Source organism: Oreochromis aureus, linkage group 18, assembly GCF_013358895.1.
Source record: "Oreochromis aureus strain Israel breed Guangdong linkage group 18, ZZ_aureus, whole genome shotgun sequence".
Taxonomy (NCBI): Eukaryota; Metazoa; Chordata; class Actinopteri; order Cichliformes; family Cichlidae; genus Oreochromis; species Oreochromis aureus.
In genome coordinates, this window is record NC_052959.1 from 18,736,430 (window position 1) to 18,747,413 (window position 10,984).

Sequence of the window (10,984 nt, forward strand, 5' to 3'; positions counted from 1 at the left end):
ATCCCTGGTGCTTTGAGGTTCCCTCTTTGAACTCGTGAAACAGGCTGAGCATATTTTCATAATCTGATGCTCTTGCAAGGGCAGCTGCGTTTGTGAAGTTGGGGCTGGTTGGACATTTTTGACAATTACGCTCAGATTCCTCAGAGAGATACCGAATTCAATGTGACAGCAAGGGGGAATGGTTTCACGCACCCTTGTTTAATTACCCGTATCTGTTAATCTCTCCCTCCGTAGGTGACATTGGAGGCCAGATGGGGCTATTTATTGGAGCCAGTGTTCTTACAATACTAGAAATATTCGACTACCTATATGAGGTAAAGTCATGATCTTTGTTAAAGAGTTCTTATCAATAACTAAATGAATTCTTCTGTTTTTAGATCACATTAAATTCATTTTTAGTAACCTTTACATTTTTTAATTCAGTAGTAGAGAACTTATGGCTTTCTTGTGGAGTGTGGAGAGCTTAGCATAAAGCATAAAGTGTCTGCTACTTAACCTTTACATGCTGTTCATATTAGCTGCCTGCACAGTATGGTGTTTATACCAAACTACAGATCTATTTAAAATCCAACAGTCCACATAGAAAGACCTCAATCTTCTTGTTGTGAGGTGACAGTGCTAACCACATCCACTCTTTTACAGATTTAATGGCACACTCTGACCTCTGTATGACCGCCGTTCCAATATATTGTCACTCCGATGCAATTTTACTATTTACTACTTTGAAATTCCCCCATGACTGTTCAGAGATCTTCAGGATTCCCTCAGAGACCAGCAGGTACCCGTCTCTCTGGGTTCCCCAGTATATGTTGTAGAAACACAGACAATTCTCACGACAGTGACAAGATTCCCATTGAACTTTGTCACCAGTGCCCACAAAGAAATGTCATGTACAATTTCACAGGTTTCTAAAACCACCATTTTCCTATATTTGACCCATGCTGGTGGATCCAACTCAGTAGATTCGATTGAATTCAGTTCAGTTTTATTTATATAACACCAAGTCAAAACGACAATTGCTTCAAGGCAAGCAAATGTAAGGTTACGATACTACAAACATGGATAATGTAATAAATGTAGTTAAACTGCAGAGATTCTGGTCAAATTTGACCCGGAGCACAAATGTAGAACAGTATAAAAGATATTTTCATTTTGGTGTATTTTGGTCTCTTTAGGAAAAGACATAAAATGTTTGTTTATCAGGAACATGTCAAATGTGATGTGAACAGTATGTAAGGGTTAAAATGTTAAATTGGAAATAATTCTACTCAAAATATACCCCAAAGTATTCTTAACCTAAACATCTTATAAGACTTCAAGCTTTTACGCAGTTTTTTTGTGCAAGATACGATGCTTCATCTTTATAGATGCTGTCAGGCGGCTTTGGATAAGAGAAATAGCCTCAGTATTGATCCTCTTCACTCCCCAAGAAAGCAAACTATTGGATGTGTGAATCTGTGAATAATGCTTTTCTGATGTTTTCTAGGTGTTTAAAGATAAGGTTTTGGGTTACTTCATTCGCAAGAAACGGCCACAGCGCTGTCAGAGCGACAATCTGGTAATTTTTTAGTCCCTAAGAATACACTTGATTGAGTGAAGTGAATGTGATGTACAAAATGAGCTCAGGAACAATGGTCACAACAACATCAAAATATCTGCTCACACTTGAAATGCTTTTAATGAACAGCACCAGAGAGAAAGCAAAGGCATTATGCCATCATTAGTTTCAATTAGCCCTGCAGAAACAAAATATTTTTCTAGAAAACACAATCATTAATCATACGCACATATTTTTACTGCACAGTGGGAATGCATAATTAGAGTAGTATTAGACGCATACAGTACTTTTTTTACATGATGAGAAGCAGCATAAATTATTCCCTGTAATGACAAAAAATCTGGGATGCAGATAAGTATTCCAAAAGAACAAATTGACTTTGTGCCCCTTTTCTTTTTAAGCTTTTTCCCCAAGTGTTTCGCCACTTAGTGCGCTTAAATCTCAGTGCATGGAGAAGTAGAAGTAAAGAGTTTGACCTGGTTTCAATTGGATTTTATTCATGACTCATAAACTCTGTTTATTGTCAGAGGTTATCTCATTTTATCCCACACACCAACCCAATTTTCAGTATTTCCACACTATATGGTAGCTTCTCAGCGTCACCCTCTTTCGTACTATTACAGAGCTGTTATTGTTATCCGGGTTTTACCACTTATTGTCAGGCAGTATGATTAGAGAAAATTCAAAAGAGATTTCATTAACATGGTAAAAACAAAGCAATGAAAACTGTAGTACTGCGAGGCGTTTCAGTCATGCCCTAAATAACAGCATTTTCATCAAACCCTGTGATTTAGCACGCTGCATCCAGAGGCATCTCCACTCCTCCTGTTATGCAAGTTAGGAAATGATTAATAACATAAGCACATCATTTTAGGATTAGCAATGAGCTGTTGTTCAGTACATAATGGTAAATCAAGGCTTATAACATATAGAAAGAGAGATTTTAATCACTACAGTCACACCCATGCAAATAGTGGGTGGTTTTTATATTTATCTAAATAAAATTCTTGAATCAACAAATTATTGCAAAACGTAGTTTAACTGCATATACTTTACTACTTCCCAACACTCGCTGTAGAAATATCAGTGCATTTGACAAGTGCTAAATACCTTCTGTCAAGCTATAAATAGATTTTATTGATCATATTGTGCGTAATGCCACTCTGAAAGAGTTTAAAAAAGGTAGAGGTATAAATTCAACAAAGTCCAGTTTTCTTTGTGTTTGCTGGCTTGACAGAACTTAAATCGCCGGTGGTTATCAGCTTTCTCTGTTAACCTGAGCATTCTGCACCATTCTGTGTGGGCTCAAATAAAAAGGAGTGTTTGACACGGAAAGCGAGTCTTTGTCCACAGAAAATGATCCCTATGAGTGCTGCCTACTCCTGTCAGAGATGTTAATAGATGATGGTGACGATAATATAGTGGTAAATATCTATAAAGAACATAAAAATATAACAGTAATATGCAACACTGTTGCAAATAAGACAAAAGACTAATGCTGCAGAAAATCGTTAAACTGGTGATTTAGCGCACAGAGCAATAAAATAAACATTTTAACACTGAAATAAACAGTGCGGCTGTTTGTTTCTAATGCGAACGCAGCACATTAGAGCTCTGAAGCTTTAAACTAGACACGTTTAAACATTAAAGGTTACTGTCCCATCGCCTAATAAAGGAGACTTTAGTGCTTTAGTTTGTCGATAGATCAAAGTGAAATTAACTTTATTGACTGAACAGGTATTCTTGGTGTGTTGCAGCTGCAGTTCCAGCATTGTAAACAAGATTTAGCAGCAGATTCGGATCACCTATAAAACGTTATTTCTCTTTCAGCAACATGGAAATTCAAGTGAAAAAGGGATGCACAGTTTGCATTGCAGCAACTTTACACTTTCATTTGTGATGTTAGCTAAACAAGTTGCACATATGAAATATATTTTACCAGCAGATAATCTACTCCTCAGCCAGCCTCCTTAATATTTTAAACCAAGAAAACTCTGAATCTGCTGTTATCCATGTTACCACGGTGATTCAGGCAGGTAAAAAAAAAGCTACATTCTTGACATGGAAAACTCCCATGCCCACACCATGGATCTCACTTTGTAGTACACACCTCAGGGCTGGTTTAAGTTTTACCTCTTTGATAGCCAGGAAACTTCTTCAGGCCTTATATTAAATTGTTTAAGTCTTTAGGAGAACTGCATGTTAAATTAACCTGTCTGAAAAGTATATATATAGAGCTTGGTATAAGAGTATATAGTGTAAATTTTTTAGCATCATCATTTTTTCTTTATATTTAGAATTCCATTATCTTTAGAGCTACTTGAGCTAGGTTCTTCAATATTTTTAAGGCAAATATCAGATACTTTGAATATGGAATCTCAGGGCTGTAGCTCAGGTAAACTTGAGTGATGGGCGCTTGAAGTCCCTAAAATATCTGGATGCCTGATCTGTGACAGCAGTTTCAGAGACTGGTAGAAACCACAGATTTTCCAGATGTGAGGCTGATTTTGGTTCATGTCATACCTTGGAAGTATTACGATGAATTTTGGTGAAATTGCGTTTTTTCCATATTTAAGCTTTAATATGTGTGGAAACCTTTATCTGATTTGGACTGTGCTGCATAATCTTATGTGCTTTGTATATGAGAGAACCCATAACTAATATATCTGTCCCCTACCTGCAAAACAATGTTTTTTACAGGCCTCAAAATATGCAGTCAGAGATTGGGCATCCAAATATTATAAAGGATCTATCTTTCTGTTAACTTGAGCTACAGTGCAGAGTCGACCTTCACAGAGATGGTTGCACTAAAAGAATTTGAAGGACCTAGCTCAACAAGTTTCCTAGATAATGGAATTTTTAAAACAGCCCCTTAAAAAACGATTATATAAAAACATCTAAAAACACTACCTAGTTACGGTAGGGACCTGTCATTTATTTATTTTAGCTAATGAAATCAGATAAAACCTACCTGCAACATCTCTTCTTTTCTGGTGCTGTCATAATGAAAAGCATTTAAGCAGATTTTTGTTAAGTGCAGAAATTTTCTTTTGTCCCTGAGTTTATTCAATCTGCCAATTTGCATTCCTTGGCTTCATGTTGGAAATGAAAGCTGTGCTCTCTGTCATACATTATTAGAGGTAAAAAGACAGCATGCAAAATAAGTTGTGGCCAATTCTGTCTTCAAATCTGTTTGAAAGTTGTGGTTTTGTTTCTGCATGGGGGCTGTGCTCTTGCATGCTTGATTCAGTATTGAGTTTGTTGGCTGTTGTAGAGGAAAAGATCAAAAAATATGTTTAATGTCTTTTACAAAAGTGGAAGTATATAGATTTTAAACAAAAATATCATGAAGGAGATTCTTTTAGTCGTTTTTTTATTAGGAAAAATACTAAAACAGCAGGAAAGAAAGCTTTCATTTAGTGGGCTGCACTCAAGCTTTTATAGTGTTTTCTCTTCTGCACTCTGCTCCATTCATGTCATATGTTCACCCCGTTACAATAAACCATCCTCTGTACTTCTTTTTTCTCACATTTAATTATATTTTTTCAACTAGTTCACTGTCACATCTCCACTCAGACAATCTGTTAATGAAGCGCTTTAATTGTTCAGGAGACACCCTTCTGGGTGACGCTGACTTTAGCCTTCCTTGCTCATTAAGAAACCCCCTCAAATTTCATTTTGAACGATCATCTTCCTTCAGTGCTTTAATGATATCACCGTTTTCCCTCGGGAGTTTAACTGATAGCATTTACATTGTATTTTATTTTCATTTCAGTCACCCTCACCCATCTTTCTTTTCATCATGTCTATTCCAGGAGTTTCCAGAGAACCCAACCAGCCCTGGTGTCACGCCTAATCATGCCCCCAGGTAGCACATCCCATTGATAATAGATGCTCCCTCCCATGCTGTCCCTCTCTTTCATACATACTTGAGACCATCACATTCATCATTTTCTCCATGGTTACAAATGATTTGGTTGGCAGTCAACAAAAGAGAGGGGTGATTATCCAGCTGCAGCGAGCACTTTAATATCTGCCGCCGTGTAAGGACAGGTTAGTTGTTGTCTGCTTTGACAGAAGGGTGCTGGGTCGACAGAAGGCTGAAGTTGGTTGGATTCTCCAAGTGCATAAAGATCTTATTCTCTGCAAAACTTGTTCCTTCCACCAAATAATGATGCTTTTTTTCCCCTCATAGGATAAAGTGTACTCCTGTGAAAGCATATCACATATTTATTGAATTGCACAAAACTCTGAACAACATGAGATCTATTTGTTTCCCTGCAGCACTAAGGTCTATTTAGAGGCAATGCATTGGAAGGTCCGAGCCAGATAACATCACTAGATGCATTACTTTGTGATGTTATCGCAGGCCTGCATGCAGTGAGTTTGCACAAAGATAGAAGGTTCTTTGTCGATGGGACTACCGGTGTTTGTTATCCACATATCAGCAGTTATCTGCTGAATAAGCGCCTTTGCACATGACGAAAAATGCAGACATATGCGGATGTTACTACTTCCATAACTATCAGAATTTCACATGCTAGTGTAAAACCAGGACTAAAAATCTGCTATTTTCTTTCTCTTCTCCCTCCTTTCATTCATCTTACCCCATCATCTTACCCCCTCAATTTATCTTCTCATTACATGTGAAACATATGCAATGTGACTGATCTCGAAACCCCTGAATCTGTTGTGCTCATTGCCTCATCATTGTGCACATATGTTTCTGTCATTCATGATCCTTTCATTCACAATCATTCCCCCATTTTTTCCTGTTTTTGATCAATTTCTCCTTGTTACATTGTTTGTTTTTTCTCCCCTCTGCATCCCTCTATGATTGTATTGGTTCCTCTCTTTTTACCTGCGGCTCATTTATTTCCTCCATCATCGACATCATCATCGCTCCCTGCATCGCTCCTCCCTTAACCCGGTTGAACTCGTCTCCCCTCCTCCCCTCCTCTCTGTTTCTTGCAGAGCACCTGTGACACCCTCCGGAGTCACTCGGACAGTCTCGGATTCACGCCGAACATGTTACCTCGTCACCCGACTATAGGCAACTTTGAGGAGTTTGCTTGTTGACAACATAAAGCAGGGGTTGGGGATGGGGTGGAACATCTGGGTACTTGACAGCAAACTGTGAAATCATTTTAACAGAGAAAGGCTCTTGAGTGTATGCTCACAAAATGCGTAGTACGGTTTATCAATGCCTGAATAGAAATAGAATACTATCATCAGAAACAAAAGAGACCACTTCCAAAACAGAACTCAGGTTTAACTGCCATGTCAAAGCATCCATGTTAATTTACCCATGTTTCATTCAGTAGATTTGTTTATGTTATCCAGTATACAATACGTGAGGATAAACGTGTTCAAAAAGAGGAATCTGAACTGTGTTGAGATGAGTCACGTGGTACTGCTGTGCTAGTATTGATGTACATCAATCAGTCTAGTTTAAAAAAAAAGCAACAACAAACGCATGTGGATTTGTATGTGTAGCAGCGTTTATCAGTGTTATGCCTCCAGCATCTAACCAATGCTGTATTGAGTGACCTTATAGCAGTCACGTTTTAACGGAAGAGCCTTTTTAGACATCTGCTCCACTTTTAATGAGCTGATTGTTGACATGAATTAAAACACTAGACTAGTGTTGAATGTTGCCTTTTGCTACTATGGGGCTTTAAATTGTCTTTAATTAGACATGTGTGCTTACCCACCTTTGAAACACGAGAGGAACTTGATTTGTATATATGCTGTTTTGAGACTCCTGAATTACATGGTTTTGTTGACTTTAGGTTTTTTTAAGACTTTGAGGGTAAAAAAAAAAAAAAGGTCAGAAGGCAAAAAAGTATGATTGTACTGTTATATTTCATTTTCAGTCATATTTCCATTTTTTTATATAGTTGCTGCAGAAATTGTCCCCATAAAAGCTGGCCCTGTTTTCAATTGAATTCGCTCCAACAGAAAAAAATCTGAATTTCTTTTGCCTTTCCTAATAATTCAGTTGTTTTCATCACAATGTCTTAAAGATTCATCAGCACAATACCCTGTGATAGTAATCTATTCTCTATTGAAAATGCTGTAAGTAGAGTTTAAAAGGCTTGCTGGTGACATTCCTAAACTTGACAGAAATTTGTAAATACCCACAATCAAATGCCATGAAGAAATTCTACATTGCTCATGTGAAACATGTCATATATATACATATAAATATAGATATATAAATTTAAAATACAAAAAAAATCTTTCTTCATCCATTCTTACACCACAAGGAATTTGGACTTTCTATCTAGGTGGACCATCAAGTGTCTTTGAGTACAACATGGATGGCAGACTTTATTAGGTACAAGAGACTTTGCCTCAATACATCTACAACTCACTGCACCTCAGCCCCATTCAATTGATTTATACTAGAAATGCATTGTAAAATTTTACCATTGTAACTTATTATTATTATTATTATTATTATTATTATGATTACAGAATATGTAATAAGTCACAAATAACAGTTTGTGATGTATAAATGATCAAGTATAATAAACTCTATATTTACCCATCTTACTCCTCATGTACACAACTTTTCTTCGAACCTTCGTGTCAGTCTACTTCCTTTCTCATTTAAATAACACAGAGCGTGTTATTTAAATATTTCGTATGATTTGTAGGTACTTTAAATACTGGGAACCTTTTTTTGTCGTGAAACTTTCATGTATAACGCCAGTCAAGTGAGTGGTGTTCATAACTCTGTAGCTTTATTACTCTGTTGTCTGTGTATTAGATGACTGTTGATGTGAAGCACAAACCCTTGGAAATCAGCCATCACTGGAAAGCCAATGACTGGGCGTCTATTGTTGTAACTACCTTTTGTGGCTCTAGATTTAACTACACACACTGTTACGTGTGGTGTGCTCACAGCTCCGGCGTTATCAGGAACAAGACTGGTAATTTAAGCGGAGCCAGAGAGCACCTTGTTGAAAGACTTTATCCAAATGGAACTTTTGCCTTTCAGGAAGCAGACACTAAAAAAAAGGGTTAGTCAGTGGTATTGTGTTATGAGCAATAAATGCACTGAATCAGACAGCACTGTTAGCAAATTGACCAGAAAAAGATTGATTGGTGATCCAAATTATCAGTTTGTGATGTATGAAACAGTTGCGATGGATGTAAACGGAGCAGCTGCCGCCTGCAACAATGATGTATGATATGACAAATAAACCATCATGAACTCAATAAGAGACACAGATGCCAATTCATGTTACACAATGATGCTCCTCTGATGCTGTATTGCCATGATGATTTTGAGTGTGTGTGTGATGCTGCTGGGTTACAAATGACCCAACATTACCGCAAACTGTGGAGATATGAAGGCTTTACCTCTCTCTCGCCCCACCCCCTGCCTTACTACCAGTCAAAGAAGCAGAGTGTATCTGAGCTGGCAGAAAATATTCCTTACCTATTTATTCTCATTAACTAATCTTTCATGGATATTTACAGCATAGTTACGGCCAAGTAGGAAAAAAAGTCCACCATATATTTCTGCCACCAAATACCTGAATTTGAATGATTTTATCCTAATAATTTACAGCACATCGCCCATTTTCTTCCTTGCATGTGTATTCCTATTATCTCTGATCTATTAATGTAATATTAGCTATGCTATTCACTTTGTACTGTTCAAAGTGTATTTTCTTTGGAGTCAGATGAATCAAAATAGCGTTCTCCACATCCTGCACTACAATGTCCTGGATCATTATGATGTAAGAATCCTCCTCTAACCAGGCTTGGGACTGTGCAATACACAGAAGAATAGTTTTTGTGGCTTGATTAAACTGTGTGGCTTGAAATCAAACTAAAATGTGCCTTTAAGACAGGTTCTTACAGGTAACAAAGATTTTCCTGTGCCAACACACACACATAGACAGACACACATACATACACACACACGTGGAGAACAAGAAGTTGTTTCATCTGGCTCTATATGCTATATGTGCATTTTATTGTAGATATGTGATTTTAACTCTAAGCTGTACATTAAATAGTTAACACACTTAACTATGTGTAATGTAGTCAGTTTTAAATAAAACTGTATTGGATGTTTGTTTGCTTTTTAAACAGTACTTACAGAGGATGTTATGTGCCAGCAAAAAAAGGTAACATCCAGCTTAAATAAACCTGATAAAGTCGACAGTGAAGCTAAAGCACAGCAAAATATTCTAAACAGGTAAGAAGGAAGAATAAATAAGGAAAGGAGGGGTTTTTTTACCATTAGTGGTACTATGATATTAGTCGTTTTGCCTCTGTACTCTATCACAGTGCATTTTAAATCACACAGTAGAAGTTTCCAGCTTTAATTCAAGGGGTTTTAGAGAAAGTTTTCCCATTAACTGTTATAATATGTGATTGAAGTGCAGACTTTCTCTGCAACAAAAGTTTTACATTAGCTGTTGAGAAATTACAGCCATTTTTATATATAGACCCTAGTTTTTTCATAGGATCACAGTAATTGCACAAACTAGCATCATTTTAATGATTGTTTTTAGCACTCAGATGAAACTCATTTGCATTCGGTGACTGCCTGAAGTCTAGTCTGTGCCAGGCATTTACTCCAGCCATCTTCAGTTTGTGCATCTCTCTGCATTTTCTTTGTATTTCATAACTGAAAAGGATGCTCCCTTGGGTTGAGATCAGATGACTGACGTTCAAGTTAACCTTGGCTTTAAATGACTAAAGGTTGTTTTCTGGAACTGTGCAGGCTCTAGATGTTTTCTGGCAAAGTCTAATCTAGCCTTCTTGTTCTTGAGTTGTAACCAATGGTTTGTACCCTTGTTGTAAAACATGGCCAGTTCTTGGCCAATCCATTCATTCGTTTTAAGAACATAGCTGGTTGTTGATTTGGTCCCTTTTAGAAGTTTTTTGCGGTCTCTCTGAAAGGTTTTTCAGCCTAATGCTGATGTCCCTCACTTGGGCTTCAGATTTACAATTACAGTAACCTACAATACAAAACTTTAAATTAACTATTGATATCATGTTTGCTTCCTTTGTCTTTAAATAACAGGTGAACAGGCCTCACCTGGCAAAGAAACAGCTCGTCAGTCAATTGTCCAATTAATTTTCACCCTCTAAAAATGGGGGGTTGTGCATAAAAATAGCTATAATTCGTAAACAGTTCACGCAAAACTTTAAAAAACAACTTGAATTAAAGCTGAGAGCCTTTATTGATTGATTTAAACGCCGCTGTAATGGTGCGAAGAGGCAAAACTACAAAAATGATATGTTTGTCCAACAAATTATGGACCTTAGTGTATAATTATTATACCCACACTCCTGTCCATTGTGTGTGAAATCAATCACAATTATTTGGAGAGTAAAAATAATTATTCGTGTGTCTGGATGGTGGAATTGCACTCTTTTTAGACCTCAGTGATGTAC

The 10,984-nt window shown here is 37.1% G+C and overlaps 1 protein-coding gene across 1 annotated transcript in view; it reads left to right on the forward strand.

Moving 5' to 3' along the window:
* The window catches only part of asic1c (acid-sensing (proton-gated) ion channel 1c), a 103,979-nt gene extending 94,384 nt beyond the window's left edge, over positions 1 to 9,595 (forward strand). The window contains exons 8-11 of the mRNA XM_039602751.1: positions 235 to 314; positions 1,487 to 1,558; positions 5,374 to 5,426; positions 6,533 to 9,595. Coding sequence (XP_039458685.1) covers positions 235 to 314; positions 1,487 to 1,558; positions 5,374 to 5,426; positions 6,533 to 6,611 — 284 coding nt within the window. The 3' untranslated portion in view covers positions 6,612 to 9,595. The remainder of the gene's footprint in view (positions 1 to 234; positions 315 to 1,486; positions 1,559 to 5,373; positions 5,427 to 6,532) is intronic.
* The last annotated feature ends 1,389 nt before the right edge of the window (positions 9,596 to 10,984 follow it).